The 21,602-nt window shown below is 38.3% G+C and overlaps 2 protein-coding genes across 5 annotated transcripts in view; one reads left to right on the forward strand and one right to left on the reverse strand.

The window, feature by feature from the left end:
- The window catches only part of LOC141441702 (facilitated trehalose transporter Tret1-like), a gene marked incomplete in the record, with an annotated part of 18,193 nt that extends 5,467 nt beyond the window's left edge, over positions 1–12,726 (reverse strand). Inside the window, 4 exon segments of the mRNA XM_074106513.1 lie at positions 4,716–4,854; positions 5,450–5,773; positions 6,475–6,695; positions 12,502–12,726. Of these exon segments, the coding sequence (XP_073962614.1) occupies positions 4,716–4,854; positions 5,450–5,773; positions 6,475–6,695; positions 12,502–12,574 (757 nt within the window).
- Positions 5,496–21,602, forward strand: part of LOC141441701 (disintegrin and metalloproteinase domain-containing protein 10-like) — a 31,966-nt gene continuing 15,859 nt past the window's right edge. For 3 of the 4 annotated variants that reach the window (XM_074106509.1, XM_074106510.1, XM_074106512.1), the window contains exons 1-5: positions 17,415–17,793; positions 18,290–18,487; positions 19,006–19,121; positions 20,088–20,328; positions 21,082–21,164. In XM_074106509.1, coding sequence (XP_073962610.1) covers positions 17,622–17,793; positions 18,290–18,487; positions 19,006–19,121; positions 20,088–20,328; positions 21,082–21,164 — 810 coding nt within the window. In that variant the 5' untranslated portion in view covers positions 17,415–17,621. Of the gene's footprint in view, positions 5,564–17,414; positions 17,794–18,289; positions 18,488–19,005; positions 19,122–20,087; positions 20,329–21,081; positions 21,165–21,602 lie in introns of those variants that run through there. The other variant, XM_074106511.1, reaches the window with a different exon arrangement.

The following is a 21,602-nucleotide window of genomic DNA, read 5'->3' on the forward strand; positions in this document are numbered from 1 at the left end:
AATCCCGGCCGGGGCAGATATTTGTATGAATAACACGAATGTTTGTTCTCGGGTCTTGGGTGTTTTTAATATGTATTTATCTATATAAGTATGTTTATCCGTTGCGTAGTGTCCGTAGTATACATGCTTTGCTTAGTTTGGGACTATGTCAATTGGTGTCAAGTGTCCCATGATATTTATATTTATTTGATATTTAATCCTTTTTCTAAGTATAATGTATGGTAAAGCCTTGTATAAATCCGCGTTCTGATTATTACCAATTATGTGTATGGCTTTACAGCCATATGCTTGGCTCGTGTGACATATGTATTTTGTGCACTGAAACCTGTCTAGATTGTTCAAACATTGTTGGTAAAACCTCCAGTCAAGTGACTCCACCCTAACACTCAACCTAAGGCGATATTTAGATCAAGAGCAGAGCTATGACCTCGACAGTCGATAGGGTATAGGGTCAAGACAAACACTCTGTCATTTACATAAGTCACGTTTTGGGGATTCGTCACTTTCTTTGAATAAACACGATAACGAGGTTGCAGCTGAACAATTTCAGTAGAATTTGTTGGTAATACGGGACAATGTTCTAGTTAAGACACTTGGCAATTTCGGGCCGGTAATTTGATTTAGTTTTAACCTCCTAAGCCCTCGCGTACTTTATAAAGGGCTAATTAACACTAAGTATGTACTTTATAAAGTACAATTTTTCATTGAATAAAGAGTTTTGAAATAAAATCCAAAAAATACAAACATTGGAACATAGAACCTCCTCCTTTTTTTGAAGTCGGTTAATAACAAAGCAGGTCAACCACGTCGAGGTCTTAAACGCTAAGTTTGTTAAAAAAATACTTAAACAAAGTAGCGACTAGGAGCTCAAAAAATACATGTCTAAAGGCCGAATTTTTTGAGCTAGAGGCCGACCGAGTAAATTAGGTACTATAAAAATTACGCCTAGGTACTCTCGTTCGAAGCGCTGTAATGTAATAGGTACAACTCTACTACCTACTTAGTAGATCCTTTTTAGGTGATAAAATAAGAATAATAGTTATACGCCCCAATGATTTAATGGCCGGCTAAAATTTCATACATTGGTCGATGTTCGAAGTGTATAGTTTCAAAGTAGTGACTTCATCTTAAAGCAAAAATGCCGACTGAAAAAGGGTGGGTTTTCAAACTAAGCCAACCATGTGTTGAATTTTTTTTTGGATTGATTTAAGACATTTTGTATAGACAGACTGACAAGTTACGAAAAATAAAAGAAGTAACCAAACTTAAGGGCCACCACCCCACTGGCCACACTTAAGACTAAGTGTCCAAGTCCAAACAATTTCCCGCCAACCGACTAATGATGTTTACCCACTCTTTAGTTCACCCCTAACGACGGCCATTACAGGTATCTTTGCATGTGATCTCATTCGTTGCATCATCTCATTAGTCGATGCCAATGATCATTAGTAAGCTGAGACAGCTAGTTTTAATACATGATGCTGGTCTAAAATAAGAAATTAAATGTTAAGGTTTAACGATACTTAATTGATTTTAAATGGATTGTTAACAACTTTGTCACCGGCTGATAATGATTAGGTAAGTATTGCTGCAGTTTTTAGAATGATTTCATCCAGCTTTCGCCTGCAACGTCGTCTGCTAAAAGTAGGTTTAAAGATAAAACTAGTAAGTAGGTACATGCAAAGATATAGAGCGCAAATCAAAAACCGTCAGTAAAACTGTTTTTTTTTTCATGTAAAGCCTGTACCGAAAAGTTTTTTACAGAGTCTGCGTATCAGTAAAATACTAGCTAGTGAACGATTCTTACATAAACAATATTTATAAACTACAACGTAGCTTACTAAAAACTATAATAGTACCTGCGGCAGTAGGTACGAAAAAAATGTAAAGATGACGATGAGGCACTTTTTAGGTATTGTAATGTTATCAATGTTCATAATAAGTTTAAAATGGCATTAATCTGTGACGGAATTCACAAAATAGACTTACTTAGAAAAAGGTCACGACCTCTACGTAATCTATCGTACGTAGCAAGACATACCTACCTACGCTATCCTCGTTTGTCAACGTGTACGGTAAAAGAACCTGGGAATATTTACTGACAAAATTCCTGAATGAATTACCTGAAAATTTATATTACAACATTTGTAAAAATCCCCACAGATGTAAAAAAAATCTAAAATCTTTATTTTTACCAGCAGGAAAAATAATATATGTATGTATTTTTTGCGTTATCTTGATGTGTCGGTTGATATAAGTAATTCAGGTTAGGTACTTTTTTATTTAAAATGCAGGACGTTAAAATAATTCGTAGAGAAACTGTTTTGCGAACGTACCTCGAAAATCCTAATTAAATTTTTTCGGCGGCTGGAAAGATAGTGGATGTAAGTCGAGCGACGGTGCGAAATATTGTTAATAGGTACTTAAAATAATACGGAATTCAAGAGAAAGCTCGAAGTGGACGCCCGACTGGTCCTTCAAATAAAGAAAATAGTGCTAGCTTACAAGAATAATTGTAGTTTATCGCTGCGGGATGTGGCAAAAATATGAAAACTACTTAGTACATCTACGGTCCAGGGAGCGAAATTGCATCAAAATTGTGCAAGGTCCGCCCGGATTGTTACCACCATCTTGCTCATGGACGATGAGATGTATGTGAAAAAAGATTTTGCGACTTTGCCAGCAGGGCTACTACGAAACTCGAAGTTCGTGTCGTGCGGTCCCTCTGACACTTATACTATTTAATACGAGAGCGAGAGGGACGGTACGATACGAACTTCGAGTTTCGTAGTAGCCCTGCAGGTTATCAATTCTACACAACTGAAAATAAGGCAAATATAAGTAAGCGATCAAAACAAATATATTTTTATGGAAAAGTTCGGTGAAAAATATTTGATCTGGCAAGCAATAACAAATAGTCACCGAAACCACTGCGCAAAATTTAATGGCAGGCTTGAAGAAAAAAATCCGCTTGTTCAGCCGCAAAACCCTCAAACTATAAAATGTATTGTAGGAACTAGGCTGTATACCGCTGGCAGGTGGTAAACTGACCACCTAGTTCCTACATATCCCTCCTTCCTCACAGAGGTAGGGCCGTAGAGTAGGTCCCCACCTCTGTGAGGAAGGAGGATATGTAGAACTAGGCTGTATACCGCTGGCAGTGGTAAAACTGACCACCTGGCAGGTTAGATTAATCTAGTTTTATATAAACTGATAGGTTTTTTTATATATGTTTCTAGAATATAACTTTAAAAACAGTTTGACAGCGGTATACATGCCGGAGCGCAGATTGCTCCCGATAGCCTAAGCGGCTGGTGCTATGCTATGTAAATGTATTTTTAAGCTCTGAAATAAATCCAAATGATTGAAGAAGTTATTTATTTTTGAACTAAGTTTAAAGTCACGCGCGTTGATCCCCAGTACCTAAGCTCTTACCTAGTTACAGTCCCCACAGTATATACTTATTGTAGATACACATTATACATCACATATCTGATTAAAATAAAATATCCTTGCAGTTCATTGGAGATTCATTGATATTAATAAATTATAGGTACTCTGTAAAAAAACTTTTAGGTACGGGCCTTAATTTAGTGTGGATCCGACTCGCGCACCGAGGGACCCTAAAGCACAGTGCCACAGAAATTTAGCACAATAAGGCACAGTATTATATTTATATTTTAATTATTATTAGGTACAAGGCTTAACCCACGGCTTCGCCCGCATTAGAAATAGCTTAATGCCGTCTTAACTGAACTGTTGTATTATTATGCCCGTGCATTTTTTTAAATAAACAACGACAACAGTTTACTTACACGATTCTTGTTAACCTGGCAACACGCAATAAATAAATGTCTTAGAGTTTGGCCTGAAAGGTTACCTACGGTAACAATCTGCTTGCACAACCCCATCTACTGATTGCAAACGAAGTTGACACGTCACATAATAAAGTTTAAAAGGGGGATGAAAATTTACATGAGAAAAAACGTTGTTTTTGAAACTATGCTTCAGAATTTTGAATGAATGAATGAATATTCCGTACAAAAGGCGAAATCCTTAGAAAAATATTACTTAAAAAATTAAATCTGTGGGCGTAACTGCCACTTAGGTACTTGTACGTCAAGCAGAACGCCGCTGCCTCGATGTTACATCGAAGTGTTGTTGTATTTTTTTTTATCCCTGCGGGTATCTTGGATAACGTTTACTTTGAAATATTATTTCCTTGAAAAAATATTCAATTCTAGTAAATTATACACACCAAAGCTATACAACATAATTATTGTTTACCAAAGATTTTAAAATTGAACGCGTATATGAGCCAACGTAACACATAGATCTTTTTACTGGCTTTTAACACAATTTTTTTTTCTCAGAAAGTCAAGTAAATGGGCGTATGTTACAATAATACAATGAAGAATTATTTTGCTAAAATTTTTTCGTTGTGGCTGAAGGCCAGAGTACTATTAGCTAGTGTGCCAAATTTTAGAAGTCTCGGATAAACCATCTCTGAGCTAAGTACGACATTTTTATATTTTGAAAGCCCGTCCTGTAAAGTAAGTTGCGCGAATAGTCGGAATATTAACACAAAGTCGCGGAATCAAGTTATTTAATCTTCAGTTTCAATCAAGTTTGACCACGAGGAAACATAATTCCTCATTGTCAAACCAATTGGACTAAAAATTTTGATACGTGGCAGAAGGTTCTCAAAGACTTACCGAGAGTTTTGACGGCGTCCTTAAAGCATCCGCTCTTGTTCTCCTGTTGCTTTTCTTGCACTAGCAATTGCAAGTGATTCTCCACGACCGCTTCTGTCTTCTCGCGGCAAAGCAGCCAGGCCAGCGCCTCCCGGGCCTCCTAAAAACAAAGAACTGTATTTAAATCATAATCAGCCTGAGTCAGTATATATTGCTGGAAATACTCGTAGGCATCTGCTAGCTAAGGACCCCGACCTTATCTCTTCCTTCAACCCTATAGGCCTTACGAATAACATCACCCCACCTAGCTTCAGAACGCCCAACATTACATTTTTCGACACGCGATCTCCAATGATGCGATATTGATGGTATATCAGAACTAGATACGATAACCTATTGGGAAGTGCACTTTTAGAGACAGTGTACGTTCCGAGAAAGTGATCCTTCTAAAGAAGTAAGTACACTTTTAGAGAATGTGTATGTTTCGAGTAAGTGAGCTTTTCAAGCCTGACTGACCCGAGAAAATCTCTTAGGAAGGTACTATGGAGTATCGTGTAAATATCGAAATCTACGCAGAAAAAGTTCAAAGTTCCACAAGTACCTTAAGCTAATATAAACGTGTTAAAATATGACGGCGGGCAACTACGCCCTCATATTATATTTCTGTCATATTTTGAGAATATTGTACATATCGGTCTATCGTAGCCACTTTGCTTGGAAATCCTCCTTAATTTTCTATTAAAACCCTTCCTTACCTCAGTCTTCCCAATCTTCAACAGATAAGACGGTGTTTCGGGCATGCTCGTGAACACTAGCAAATGAAGCAGCGGCACCGCCAAGCAGATCCACAGCACCAAGTAGTAATCTAGGTAAGCTCCCATCACGTACACCACCAGGTTGCCCAGGTTTTGGCTCAAGACCACGAGGCTGCCTAGGGTGCCTCTAATGGAATCTTCACTGATCTCTTTGATGTAAAGAGGAGTGACGACGTAGGAGCCGCTAACTCCGAGACCCATGATGGCGCGGGCTGTGATGAGCGCCCATGTCGACGTAGAGTATAGCTTCAAGCCCCAACAAAGCTGGAAAGAGACGTTGATATATCAGAAAGGACTATCTATCGTTTGCACAAATTTTATGCCATTAGCCCATGGCATGCCATGGCAACTCGCGGCCCAATGCCTTACAGCCCGGACTGGTTTTATAATATAAAAGTTCCACCTCACTCAATCAATCATTCTACCAACTCAACGGCCTTTGCATCTGTGACATAATATGATTTAAGGATTGACTCAATGGCACTTTCTCTGATGGCTAAACAAGTCTATGCGGGAGCGGGATCTCCACATAGGTACATAAATATGAGAGCATTTGAGAACAGTTCTATTTTGAAGTTCTTTTTAAATTTAAGTTTAAGAATTTTTTAATTAAATTCAAATGAAATGTTTTCGAATTTTTAATATCACAATTATCTATGAGGTATCATTATAATTTTCATTTGTCTTAAAGTGATTTATTTTTAAAACAGTATTTTTTCGGAAATAATGTTGTTAAATTAATTGCTTTAAAATTGAGTTATTATAGAAAATGTGGTTCAAAAAGATTACATTTGTACATTTCTTTTGTGTAGAGTCCCGATGAAACACAAAAAAATGTGTACCCACCTACGCATAGCAAAAGAGGCGAAAAGTTGCAATATCGATTTTGGAAGGCAACACTCACAATACAGTCTCTATAAGTATTCCTCTATTTGTTGCTTTTTAGTTCCTAACAAAACACTTACGGTCATAAAAAAGGATGTAAGCATCAGCGCTTTCTTCCTCCCGTAGTTGTCAACAATGTAGCCGAAGATGAAGACAGCCGGTATTCCCACGAGGTAGACGACGGAAGCCATCCAGGACACCACTTCAGCCGACACATTCAGGTTTTTGTCAGCCATGAGTTTAGGACCCATGGGGGAGAGCCAGCCCACCGCTGTGCCGTAGGAGAATATGGGCAGGACAACTGGGAAGATAAGATACTTTTAGGTAGATATGATATGTAATTTTCGTATGTTTTATGTACAATAAAGAGTTACAATACATAGAATAAACGGGATGAACTGGACTACTTCTTGAAGGACAGGCCCTTGTATTCAGTGGGCTTGTCAATCTGAATGACAATAAGTCTAGCAACAAAAAGAACAGTCAGCAAAAAAGCTTGTATTAATAATGTTTTTACAGAAACATTATGTTATGCTATGCTATATGTAAAGAAAATAATAATTATACAAAATTAACATTCAATTCTTGAATTTAAATTTTTTTGTTTACAAACATGAAATTAAAAGCATGCCATCTATTTGTTGATTCATGGACTAAACAAACGGTTGATTTATTAGTCCCGTATGAACCTCTACATGTTCCACAATCTCATTAATTGCCACTTGCCTACAGCAGTACGGTACAAACAACGTAATCAAATCTATCGGGAACAAATTCCATGCATTCCTGTCTAGGTAAATATATCTATTTATAACTACATCAAAACATGTCTTTACGCCTTATGAGGAACAGAGTTTCAGTGTTCTTTACCTTAGTTTTATTTTTTCAGATGTGAGTCCCCTATATTTACTTTCGGTCGCATAATTTCTGCTGCATTCGATTATATTCAAAAATCCAGCAGGGCTACTACGAAAATTGAAGTTTCCGCCGGTTTATTTAAATTAATATGAGAGTGAGAGGGACGGTACGATACAAACTTCGAATTTCACATTTCGTAGTTTCTGGAGTGCTAGTCTAGATTGTGCCACACGGCGGCTCAAAGTGAGTCATACACAAATAGGACTTCTGTATCTAACCAAAATTACCGACGCGACCGATACGAGATTAAGAGTCTGTTTCACCAATTGTCGGCTAACTTTAAGTGTCAGATTAAAGTAATGCCATCTTTGTTTATTCGGAAAAAACAAACAGAGAGGGCACCACTGATATCAGTCACTTAAAGTTAGCCGACAAGTGGTGAAACAGGTCCTTAATAGTGATAGTTAATCTATTTGACGGAATACCTAAACATATTTTTTCCAAGTAACTACCCTATTTGTGTCTGTTTCCGCTGTAGAAGTATTTTGTAAATACCCCGTAAACTTCAGACTCGACCACAGCTGCAAAAAATTACTTTTCACTTCTCATGCTCGTAAAGTTGGTGTTTATGTCGGCGGCCGATCGTAAAATCCGCCAGATCACGAAATTCCTAGGCATATCGTGAAACGCCGCCATTTCATGATATGCCTAAACGTTGGCCAGGCATATCACGATGTGCCTGAGAAATAATACGGCAGATCGATTAGAGCAACGCATTCGTCGATATTCCTAGCTCTATACCGGGCACATCGTAAAATAGTTTCTTATTTGGACACTGGTGGCGCTGCGTATGCAATGGCGGCCGTGAACAGCTGACCGGCCGTGTTTGTTTAGCGCGTGAAAAATGTCGGCGTCGCAACAAAATGATCTTTAAACCGAAAATAGTGCTTGAATTCAAAATAGAAGTGCAAAGAAGCTTTTGAACATCAAGCTCCGTTCTTTTTATGTGAATCAATCGGATTCTGTGCACAATGTGAAAAAACCATGGACGTCTGCCCGTATTTTAGAGGTTAGAATTTTGTTGGTAAATAAAGTATTCACTAGTTGTTATTTATTTATATAGAAAAATTTAGGTACGACGAGCGAAGCGAGGAGTGGTTAGTATTAATTGTGATCACGACGCACGAGCCGAGCGAGCGAAGCGAGCGTGCCGCGGCAGCGCCGGCGAAGTGCCGAACCGATATGGCGGGCGTTTCATGATATGCCTAGGAATTTCATGATCTGCCTAAACTGGCCAAATCATGAAATGGCGGCGCTTCATGGATATGCCCTAGGAATTTCATGATCTGCCTAAACGTCACTAGGCAAATCGCTAAACGGTGAGTTTTGAACGATATGGCGGATGTCCCTTAGCCAATTCATGAAATGGCGGCATTTCACGATATGCCTAGGAATTTCGTGATCTGGCGGATTTTACGATTGGCCGCCGACATTTATACTGGATCTAGGCGACATAAATTAGGCATTGTGTCTTAAGGGCGGTAAATAAGGAATTACGAACGAGAGTCTATTAGAAGCCCGAAGTCGAAGACTGAGGGCTTTAATGAGTCGAGTTCGTAATTCTAGTACCGCCCGTGCGACATACAATGTTTTTCATCACATTTGCAAGTAAAATTTAATATTTGTAAAAAGAAAAAATATAATTCTTCCAAATATTGGCATACCTTAGGCTGTGTTCTTGGCAGCGTCGCCCTCTACCTCCCCCTCCCTCGGCATGCGCCGCAACGTGCGTGTGCATGTGGTCCATGTAGTCCTGCAGCAGCGCGCCCAGCGCCATCAGTACGGGCACTGACTCATTTACCGACCTTGGGCTTCACATGGCAAGAAAATGTGTACGCGCAATGACTCATTTACCGACCACGGCTTCATGACAAGCGCATTAAGGTCGAGGGTTTATTTGGGGGGTGCAACCAAGGTAGCCTGCATGTTACGACACTGTTTACGAGCAAGTGTGATGAAATGACTTTTTATGCAACTAGTGCATAAAATAGAATCTTCGTCTAAGACCAAGGTAATTAGGTATCAACAGCCACAAACAAAGAAGTTTCTTTATATATTTTTAATACATTTTTTATTTATATAAAACTAAAATCAATTATAATCAATCAAATAATCACTAAAACTAAAAAAAATATAATTATATAGTAATGCATGAAAATAAAACTTACGTAGTCAGTGAACAATTGTTTTCACTGTTGCTATTTCATTTCCTCGCATCGAAGTGAAAAGCAGAGTGTAAAACTCGAGCAGTAAATCCATTTTCCCCTCGACGTGTCTATCCACCCTCGCCGTACGGCTCGGGTGCTATATGAACGTCTTGGGTAAAATGGCTTGGCTAAACGTTATGCTCTTTTGTACAATCTATTATTGCTTAGGTCCACCTCCATAGCCCACTTCATTTAATTTCCGCAAATAAAAGATGCAGTCTTGTATGCGTATTCTCGACCATACAATTGACCTATCAATTAACTAGCCGGTGACTGATGCATCAGATTCACCAAGCACAAATGCTTGTTCCAGAACTTTCTGGAGGAAATATTTTCAAAAAACCGGCCATTTCTGTATTTGTGTATTATATTATTTAAAGCAATGTATTGCAGCTTCCACTATCTATTTTAATTTTTAAACTCACTTTTTGTCTGTCCCTGACTGAATGCTCCTCTCATCCAATCAAAGGTGGACTGGTAGAGATCCCTTAAAGGGATAAGTTCGCCTTTGTACATATATTTCATTGTTTGTCATCTGTGTTTGTTTACTTATTTTGAACAATAAAGTTTACCTACATACATACATACAATTCTATGTCGGACCGAGATACTATAATATGACCAATAATATTAAGTTTTGGTAGACTGCAGTTACAAGGACCTATGCCTACAATATGCACACGGCATACATAAAGGGCGTATATGATGTGCATATCCTGAACGAGCATTCACAGCTCCGCATAAATCTCAATAACCTAAGTTTGTTTGTTTGTTTATACTCTTTATTGTACAAAAAGGAAATACAAAAAGTTTACGAAAAAGTGTTAATTACAGATTTTTTCTATGATACTCGTGTACTTAAAGGTTAACAGCCAGTTAACCTTTGAGTAAGTATACGAGTATCATAGAAATAAAAAGTTTATTTTCACTTCATAATCATCTACAATGTGTGGCCCAGAACCGGGGATAATATTAAAAATAGAGGTTCTATAGGTCACCAGTATTTGGATCATCATGGCACCACTTAATTAGAATTAAAACTTAACTTTTGTTTTTTTTCTAACAAACTTAATCGTAAATTCAATTGTATGCCATCCTAATGAAATGAAATATTTATTTGCTTTAGCACTATGTGGATAAATACGATGTTGGAATTTGTTGGAAGGTATTAACTTATAAAAGAACCCAACTAGAACCCAACTGACGTTGCCTGTCACGCTACAAATATCAAACATTTTGCTTTACTTACATTGCTTCTTCGAATAAACTTGAAAATAAAATATAACATTTTTTTTAAAAGTCGCTGAACTAATTTTGTTAAATTTGACGAGTAGGTACGATCTATGTTTTAATTATTTTCCCGTGTTACAGGCCACACTTGGTTATTTATTGATGTATCCTGATCCCTATCGATATAGGTAGAGTCATTCACGATGACGCGCGCCGTGGTTCTTATTACAATGACAATAATGTCTAATTTTGACAAAATCATGCGTCTTCGTGGATGGCACTAGGTATAATAGCCTACGGGAATATGTAATTCCTATAATCCTATTTATATACGAAATTTCTTCCGTAGCATGCTAGAGTACCTTACAACCACTCATGCACGCACACGTACACATAATACGCACGCACATACAAACTTTCGCGTTTGTACATTACTATGACGTATCTAAACTTAATTAAAGCAAGAGATAAAGAAACAGACCTACCCCAGTTACCGCTTCGTTATGATATTATTACAGTTGTGAAACAGTCACCACACAATTTGTCATTTGTTTACAATAGTACCTACCTAGGTAATACTCGTAAGTTTATTTCTCTTCGAAAACAGAGGCCGTTTTTATTTAAGTATATGTATGTTGTCTACCCGTTGTTTAGCGCCATAAACAATCTTTGCTTAGTTTTGGGCTAGGTCAATTGGTGTAATTTGTGAAAGATATTATTTATTTCATTCAATGTATATCATTATCGTCAATTATGATCAATATTAGGTGATCAATGACATCATACCCATTTTTAAGGTTCCGGAGCCAAAATGGCAAAAACGGAACCCTTATAGTTTCGCCATGTCTGTCTGTCTGTCTGTCTTCCGCGGCTTTGCTCAGGGACTATCAATGCTAGAAGGCTGTAATTTTGCACGGATATGTAAACTATGCCGACAAAATGGTACAATAAAAATTAAAAAAAAAAAATTTTTAGTGTACCTCCCATAGACGTAAAGTGGGGGTGATTTTTTTCTCATCCAACCTTGTATTATGGGGTATCGTTGTATAGGTCTTCACATCAAATCAAATCATTAGGGGGTTGCTTAAACGATTTTTCGATTCAGTGATCTTTAAAGTGCAAATTTTCATTAAAATCGAACGTCCCCCCCCCCTCCCTCTAAAATCTAAACCGGTGGGTGGAAAAGTTTGAAAAAATTCAGAATGATAGTAAGTATATCAAACTTTCAACGAAAACTATAACGGCTAAGTTTGCTTGAGAATTATTAGTAATAGTAGTTTAAGAGTAAATACGTATGGCAGCCTAAGGTATAAAATATACCTAAACTTGGAAGATTCCGTATAAAATACGAAATCCTTAGAAAAATATTACTTAATTTTCATTATCTCTGTGACAGTTCAAGATAGAGGGTTGAAAGTTGGAGTGATTACTAGTAATGAGGCGACAAACAATTGGCATTCACCAATTCAACTATTCCTCACAGGGGCCACATGTCCTTCCTTAGCCTGCTAAACCCTTTGCACTTTTAAAAAGCTATTTTTCTAAACTTTATTTCGCAAATGATCACTTATTTATGACGTTGACTGTACCTACCTATCCAAGCTAAGTTTCAGGAAGGCAGACGGACGAAACGTGGCCAAACTAAACGTTTTTTCCATTATGGCTACAAAACTAACAATAACAAGAGCTTTATCCAATTTCTTTTTCCATTAAACTACAATTACTTAGGTACTTAACTAAACTTTTACTTACCTAAGGCCGAGATTAATATTTGGTTTAGTTTGGTCCCTTCGGAGCAACACTTCTTAACCATATATTGTAACATGTTTGTAATTTAAAAATAAAATAAATCAAAAACTAAAAGCACTGGCAAGTAAAAAAAAGTTGAACGTAAAAAGAAATGCCGTTCGAATTTTAAATAATTGTCCGCGCGCGCGCTCGCACGTGTCTTCCGATTTCAAATGAGCGACTCGTAATGCGGCGTTGGCTTTTTTCTTATTTTTTTTTATATACTTTAGGATACTTGAATATTCTTCGATGCTTTAATCGATAAAACTGAACCTAGTTCGCTATCCGTTCACCTAAAGCCTTAGGTGAACGGATAGCGAACTAGGTTCAGTTTTATCGATTTGTTCTGTTTTAATTACCTAGTCTCCTTTATGAGAGCTTTTTACGTCTAAATCAGAAGCACCAGGTCACATTTTCTTTCATCTATAGGTAATAATATTATAAATGCGAAAGTGTGCGTGTTTGTATGTTTGTCCGTCTTTCACGTCCAAATGGAGCGACGGATCGACGTGATTTTTGGCATAGAGATAGTTTATGGGCCAGAGAGTAACATCTTTAGGCTACTTTTTATCCCGGAAAAATGCACAGTTCCCGAGGGAACAGCGCGCGATAACCGAATTCCACGCGGCAAAGCCGCGGGCAGAAGCTAGTAATACCTAATATAGTTTTAATACATTTTATTATTGACGTTTTACACAATTGGTCTGCACTTAAAATCTAAAGTAGAATAGTAAAACTATTTGTTAATGTATGTACCTACAATAGGTGGTAAATAAAGTGATATTAGATACCATAATTACATGAAGGTTTTCGATTAGTGATTTCGTATTTTCTGTTAAAAGCTAGTAGGTAATAATAATAAAACTAACGCAACAAAACTGTAGTTTTTTTAAAAATCCATTTCGCTTTTGTTAATCTCTTTTATTCTCAAGAAGCAAGATCAATTTTTTTAAGTTGTGTATAAGTTATTTGGCCATTTTTTATCTACCAAAAGTCACTAGAAAGAATAATTTAGTTAAACTTTATATTATTTTAACAAATAAACAGAAAATACGAAATCACATCGAAAAGCTTAATGTAATTTAGGTATCTAATATCACTTTTTTTAGGTAGGTACATTAAAAATTAGTTTCACTATTTTACTTTTAGATTTTAAGTGCAGAGCAATTGTGTAAACGTCAATAAAAAAATGTATTAAAACTATATTATTACTAGCTTCTGACCGCGGCTTCGCCCTCGTGGAATTTGGTTATCGCGCGCTGTTCCCTCGGGAACTGTGCATTTTTCCGGGATAAAAAGTAGCCTGTCACTCTCTGGCCCATAAATTATCTCTATGCCAAAAATCACGTCGATCCGTTGCCGTAAAAACATATTTAATCAGACTGATATTATATGTACCTACGGAACGAAAACCGGTAGGTATATCTAAGGGACACATCATAAGTCACATCATCAAGTAACACATCATTTTGCTCTTAGCATTTTATAATGTCATTTTAACTGATAAAGATAAATGACACAAACAGCATATTTATATCCAATCAATCAGGAATTTATTAAACAGGCGGTTTCCCGACCGCAAAGTATAGGGATATAGTATTTAACTTAATCATTGTTTGGTTATTTTGGTCTTTTATAATTTGGGCACACTTCCTTCTACAATATATAGTAATTTAACGATATTATTAGGCTCAGTTTCATTACATTAAGTATGATTAATTCGTTTGTGGTCAGTTCAAATTACCAAATAAATTTGCACATAAATCGTAGGCACGTGTTTCTAAATGGCTTGTAATTAAGTAAGTATTATTTATTTTTAGTGACTTCAAAAAAGGATGTGGTTTTAATAAAAAATAAATGTTTATTCCCTATCCCTAGAGAGTGTTTTCATATTATCCGATCCGATATCGGGTATCGGACGCCGATACGATATGCAAATAAAATTGTTGAAATATGATCATATCGGATCGGATAATCTGAAAGACGGGTATATATTTCATACATTTTACTTGCCCCGATATCTCGAATAGAAGGGAGTCCAGCCGGATAGACGCCTGCGCAGAGCTACTACGAAACTCGAAGTTCGTGTCGTGCGGTCCATCCGACACTTATTCTGTTTAATACGAGAGCGAGAAGGACGGTACGATACGAACTTCGAGTTTCGTAGTAGCTCTACAAAGCACTCGTCGTCGTCGTTTTCGACACCGCATCCCATCTTCGCTCCACCTGGTGGGAGGCCTGCTAACGCTAGGTAAGTCTTTCGGTTTAAGGTTGCCACTTGAACTTTTTTTTCCAGCGACCAGGGCCGGATTTAGGTAAGTAACCTATTCGCGTCTCAGTGTACCTTTCGTTCCCCCAAAACCTCCAGACGTCTAAGGCCTGCCCCCAACGGTTATCTGTTGTTCAAGCGACCTACGCGACTTAATTTCGATTAAGTTAGTTAAATATGGACATATCCGGTTAAAGTTCCGTGTGACGCCACACCTACGTACGTACACTTTTTACTATGGTGTGACGTCACGGGCCGCCCTCCCGAGCTTCATCTTTGTATTTTTTTTGTTTGATTGATAAAAGAAAAAATACGTGTCCAACATTTTCTAACAATCTAACTGAGGGACTAAAAAGAATATATATTTTTTTTAGCCAGGAATCTACTCAATTCTTACCTAGCGCTTGTTTGAAATAATACTTCCAACTAGTCCATAATAAAGCATACCTAATGCCTGTTTGCTATCGCCCCATCTCGCGGAAGACATTCCGCTTAGCAGCTCCATTCCAGCTCATAATTCGATGGCGTCGAGCATCGCCCATTAGTCTTACGAGTACCTACAAACATGTTTATGCATAATCCCTAAGGAATCTCAAGTTAACTTGACACCTGATTGCAATATAAGCTCTATCCAGCGTCTCTGCTTGTGGAATATTAATTTTTGAAATTACTTAAAGTTAAAAATCTGTCAAATGCGAGATTCGCCGACTACCCAGGGTTTCGTACAAATTTGTAGGAATCTAGAAATATTCAGTTTCAGCAGATACATGCTTCTAAGTTCTTAAAGTAGACACTCATCCTACTGGTACAAAAAGGGAATACAACATTATCTTCATTATAACCTTTTTTACAAACTTCCAATTTCATCCAATTTCTTCAAACTGCCAATAGCCCTTGCTATTACTGACGAACTACATCGTAACTTTCGACTGCATATGCGTACGTTTGCAGTCAAAAATCTGCATGCAAACTGCTCCCTAGCTGCGATTGAAGTGTAAGTATAGGCAGTTAGCATGTTGCAATTGCGTTGCAGTTAGAATACAGCCAGTCTGTAATAGCCCTAACTTGTAACTCATAACAATACAAGAACATTCAGCAAAATAGATTGCATCAAAAAATATTGTTAAAACTTATATTTTCCTTAAATATCTCAAATTCGTTATAATCTTTCCAGAACTCTAAATCCGGCCCTGACTAGCCTTATCACAAATATTGTCGTATACATAGTTCCGACGAAGTTCTTAAATGCACGACGTGAGCAAATTATAGGCGTCATAAATTTAATTTTGCTCACTTTGCATGCACTGGCTATTATTAGATGGTAAAAGTTGCCGGTCCCACGACACGACAATATGAATGGAGAATTGTGAACGAATGCTGAGAGTAACTATATGTATATACAAACATTCTACTCCATTCTTGATTGCGATATTATTATCTATGATGTGATCTATGATAATTATGTTGTCTACTTACGTATAAAATCAGTTAGAGATGTGAAATTTGGAGCAGGTCTTTTATTTTACAGAAAAACAGCGTAACAGGCCAAATAATTTACGCCATATACCCAACCGCCCGCAATATCGGGTCCCCAAACAATGTAATGAATATGGCAGAAGAGTCTGGAAGTGCATCCTTCCCCAACTATTAAACAATTTACCGTTGACAGTTGCGAAAAAACTAAAAAGTAATAACAGTAAAGAAATTAAAAGCGCGATTGAAAGATATTTTATGAAAGATATATTTAAGAGGGAAGGGACGGATGCGCACTCAGACTTAGGTTATATGTAAGATAAAGCAAAAACTGCATGCATGGAAAATCATGAATTATATAATAAATTTAATATCTACTCGCATGTATAATTAGACTAATTACGCGTGAGCAACTCATTGCAGTCTTTCGCTAACCGAGGCCACGTAAAATACTTAAAATCAGGATTAAGGACTCACTGTAATTATTGTAAAATGCTTTTTTTTTATTTTAACGCGTGGTAATGAAAATTCATCTGGAACAGACGCGTAGGCCTGATGATGACGATGATGATGATGATGATGATGGTAATGAAATTCACAGTGTAATTTTTGGGAATTTGCACGCGAATTTTTTGGGGCATCTCAGCATTTTTGTCAAAATTATGGTATATACCTATGTAGTTACGATTTACGTATGCGAGGCCGCGGGCAAAGGCTAGTATGATGTAAAAGCTTGCCGCGAGATTTACTTGTGTAATACTGTACGGTTCTCTGCCTTTTCCCAACTCACGTTTCCAAAATGTTTCAATTGCCAAACTGTTTCATTTGCCAACTCTGGATTTTCTCTGAAACTATAAGTTTTTCGGATCTTTCATAAAACAAACCTAACCAAACTTACTGTGTGCTATAAAAGCATAAGAAAATGAAAAATATTTTTGGTTTCAGAGAAATTGCGAGTTGGGAAATGTAACAGTTGGCAAATTAAACATTTGGTAAACAATAATTCTGCGAAAAGGCAGAACTTGTACTGTATGTGCATTATACCTAGACATACTTTTTCGTATAAGTTTTAGAAGATTATAATAAACAAACTAAAGCAAACTCCTTCCTTTCAACCAAACTGACAAGGCAAGCAACAGAATTGAGAGGAAAAATGAAAAAAGGTTCCAGACATAATCTTATAGAAAAAAATCAATCACTTGGCATGATGAGTGAAGATTTTGTAAACAAACAGAAACAAACCAAATTCTAACCTAATATCCTTGACTCCGACAAAAATTGCTCAAATGCGCGAAAGGGATATTGCAGAGGAGTTAATCGTTAATAAATTCTAAATTATACAATGTTGATTTGGTTAATAATTAATTCGGTGTTCATTGTTTGCGTGGGGGTTATGGGGCTGGACATCGAAGTGGATGGAGGTCAAGATGCTTGTAACGTGTATGGATATACTTCCGTACATGCGAAGTTTGGGGACGAAGATCACCAATTGTGCCTGAGGTTGGAATCTATAGGTATGAACATGAATTTTTACTACCGACCATTTTGCACAGAAAAACCAGAAAAAGAGACCAGCGCTGGGAATCGAACCCAGGCCCTCAGCATTCCGTACTGCGTGCCATAACCCTACACTACCAGTACAGACACGAAGAGTACACACACCAGTACACGTAGGAGTACAGTACAGACACTAATTTCTCCTATGCACACATAATCTCAGGTTGCTTTTACGGGATGACCGTGAAAGTAACAAATTTGTAGTTGAAATAAAAAAAACAAAAAGACTCCAAATATCCAATCAAAAGAGGTGTTATTTGTTATAAATTTGACGCCAAAGTCTGTCTGTCGCATCGTGTAACTCTCAAAGGGATGCACCCGCACCCGCAGGCCAAAGCGTTAAGATAAACTATACTAAACGGATTAAATTTTAGTCTTGTTGTGTTGTGTAATTAATTATCAAAGTTTCTCCTACTTCACTCTCCAAACTACTTAGCCTACATGTGTTTTTAGCAACAACTTACCTTGCTTCAAAACGCTCGGCTCTCTTCCTGGATCCCGACTTGGATGGGAACCCTGGAGAGCTGAGAAAGGACTTCACCCTGGGCGAAGTGACCATGGCCTACGGCTTCCCAGTCACGGCGCCGCAGTCAGGGTCTGCGGAGGGGTACATCGGGGAGGACCATCAGTTCTACGGCGTGCTGCATCTTGGTAAATATAGAATCCAAATTTCGTTTCCTCTATGGCTTTCATTGAATGAGCTTTATGCCACAGCGATTGATGACATTCTGTGCTTAGTGTGCGCCATTGTAGGGGTTTTTTTTATTAAATGGCTTCTGTCCTATGAGAGAATTTTGCGTTCACAAAAATTCTTCTATTTCTATTCTTGAAGCAACAACTAAATCCGAACAGCTTAAAAAAAATGCCACTGTTTACTTAACCATGGTTGGGGGTTAGAACTTTGCTTACATAGCTGACAAGGAGGAGGGGGAGTCAGGAAGTACTAAAATTCTGCTCACGTAATACTTGAATGACCCCTTTCAGGGCGGTGGCCGCCATAGATCTGTACCTACTTATAGATTAAGTACTTTTTTATTGTTAGACAATTAACCAGCGAGAAAGAGCGCAGCTAGGGCGCATTGATGATGAGCAACGTAATAGACGAGACCATTTTTCAGAGATCCTGCCCCTGCTTTATAACCTTAAAGTCTAATTACATACAACTGAAGGTAACCGCACCCTCCACGCGGACCCCTACGGGACGGACGACCCCAAAAGGTCGTTCGGCGCGTTCGAAGACGACAACATGGTCGCGCCGCTGCGCCCGCGCCGCGACCAAGCACAGGTGAACAGGTGATGCGGCCATTCTATACTAGGCTTACGGGCCGGCACGAACACGCGCTACCGGAGACGAGGCGAGCTTTTCTAATACACTTGTATTTAGCTCCACATATAAACCACGCTTCTACGTACGTAGACTGTACAGTCAAGGTAACTGAATCACGTACCAGGGTGTAACTTTTTCATAATCAATTTCACTAAGATTTATTTGGCAAATGTATGAGATGTCAATTTGATGTTAGTTACACGAAGACACCAGGTCATCCTGGTAATTAAGACAGTTTCCTCGACTGTAACTAAGTGGTGGAATTTAGTAACTGATTTTTACCTAGTTCTTATTGTGATATTGACACGAAAGTTGATAAAATATATGTAAGGAGTTCTGATGAAAATACATTATACGAGTATGATACCATGATGCCATTGACATAAAAAAAATAGTCAAAATTGGTGTGACGTACTTTATGGATACGTACTTTGACGTAGCGTAGGTTGAAGAACGTGCCGGCGTGGTACTGCGGTCCGCGTTGTGCTGGATCGTGGATCTATGCTTGCCTTTCCCTTCGCCCCTACCCGACACCATTTTTTTTCTCTGAGGTCATTTTTAAAAATCCGGACACTTGGCAAGTGACAAAAAAATCTGGGCATGACCGGACAATCCTGACGTATGGCAACCCTATGTGGGTGCGGGTAGGTACAGGGAAAATCCGCTGCACACGACGCGTGCAGTTAGAGCAGAGGGTCTACTCCGAAAATCGAAGTTCGTATCGTACCGTTCCTCTTACTCCCGTATGGAATAGTAGGTATAAGCGTCAGAGGGACGGAACGACACGAACTTCGATTTTCGAATTTCGGAGTAGTCCCGCTGCTTATACAATATTTCAATAGGCGTGCACCCGCTCCGTGCAAACCGCGTCAGCTAGCGTAGGTCCTAAGGCACTCGGTCGCATATGACTCTTGATCCCCTCAGTTCCCCGGAGCCTTCGGCAAGGTCGCCTTCCCCTACCATATCGAGAAGAACCGCCGGCCGAAGAACACGGCCCGCGCCAGGATCTGCGACCTCCTCCTCCTGGCTGACAAGGAGTTCTATGAGAAAGATGCCAACTCCAGCCTGAATCATGTGGTGAGGCGAATGATGCACGCGGTGGCCCAGGCGGATATCATATTCAGGAATGCGGATTTCAATGAGGATGGTGTGCCGGATAATATTGGTGGGTATTCCTTTTAACAAGTTCTTCTTCTTTCCAAAATCTTGCAAGTTCATTTGACCCACCTTCAGTGATGGGGATTGACATAAGTAAATTTGGCATGCTTATTATGAGTGTAATTCTGACAAGTACAGACAGCAGACACTTGCAAAAAAAATGTTTTTTTTTTGTCAAATATCTTATTTTATACCGCCTATCTGTAAGTTGAAGGTATGACTTGACTATTGATGACTAATGGACCTAGCTCATGTTTTTGTTGTAAACATTAAAGCTTCCATCGCTCCTATCTAATTTTGTAGTTATTTGAAAATGAATCAGGAGAAAAAAAAGAAGCTTTCATTTAATTTACCTATTTAGCTTAGGTTAGATTAGGTTATGTTGGGTTAAGGGATAAGTTTGACTTTGTACATCTTATTTTTTTCTAATCTGTTAAATTCATATGTTTTATGTACAAATAAAGAGTTTTACAATACAATTTAACCTTTTTTGTTGTTGTTGTTGGGTCAAATATTGCAAGTTCATTTTGAACAACTTGCAGTGAATTCAGATTGACTTGATATTTGGTATACATATGTATACAACAATGCAAGTAAGTCAACAAAAAGTACCATCAGCAAAACAGTTTGTATTAAAAATTATATTTTTAACAGAAACTTATTTTAATAAATTCGCGTTTCCTTTCCGCGTTCTTTATCCTATGTGCTGCTCAGGGACATAGTAATGGCTAGATTTTATTTAATGCTTGATCGGTTGCAGGTTTCTCAGTGAAGTACATCCTGGTCCTGACTTCGAACGAGACCACAGCGCGAGTTTTTGGCGATCTGCTCGGCGAACGCACGGTCCGAAAATTCTGGAAACTACTATCGTATTAGCCATTTCTGACTTAGTTTAGAAACTTAGAAGCAGGTTTCGTTCTAAAGGGGGGTCTAGTGACTTTGCGGGGGCGACGAATGATGACACGATCTTAAGTTCCCCTGAATTCTCTGTTGAGGAGGTCGTTCCCCCGTACCCTCGCCCCCAGAGACCGCCTCGGATTTGATTTCCTTTCTATTTACTATGTTATTTTGTACTCTAGCTTTTTTAATGCGTGTCGAGAATAAATAAGTGTCGAGATAATAGATAGGTGAAACATTAAGTACCTACTTGTCCCACTCTTAGGGCGTACGCTAGCTGGCGCGGGTGCACGCTGAGGGCGCGGGTGCAGGCAGGCGCGGATCCAACCTTCAAAAAAGGTTGTGGTCACGACCACGCGAAAATCGGTCAAGTGCGAGTCGGAC

The sequence above is a fragment of the Choristoneura fumiferana genome, chromosome 24, assembly GCF_025370935.1.
Source record: "Choristoneura fumiferana chromosome 24, NRCan_CFum_1, whole genome shotgun sequence".
In the NCBI taxonomy this organism is placed as follows: domain Eukaryota; kingdom Metazoa; phylum Arthropoda; class Insecta; order Lepidoptera; family Tortricidae; genus Choristoneura; species Choristoneura fumiferana.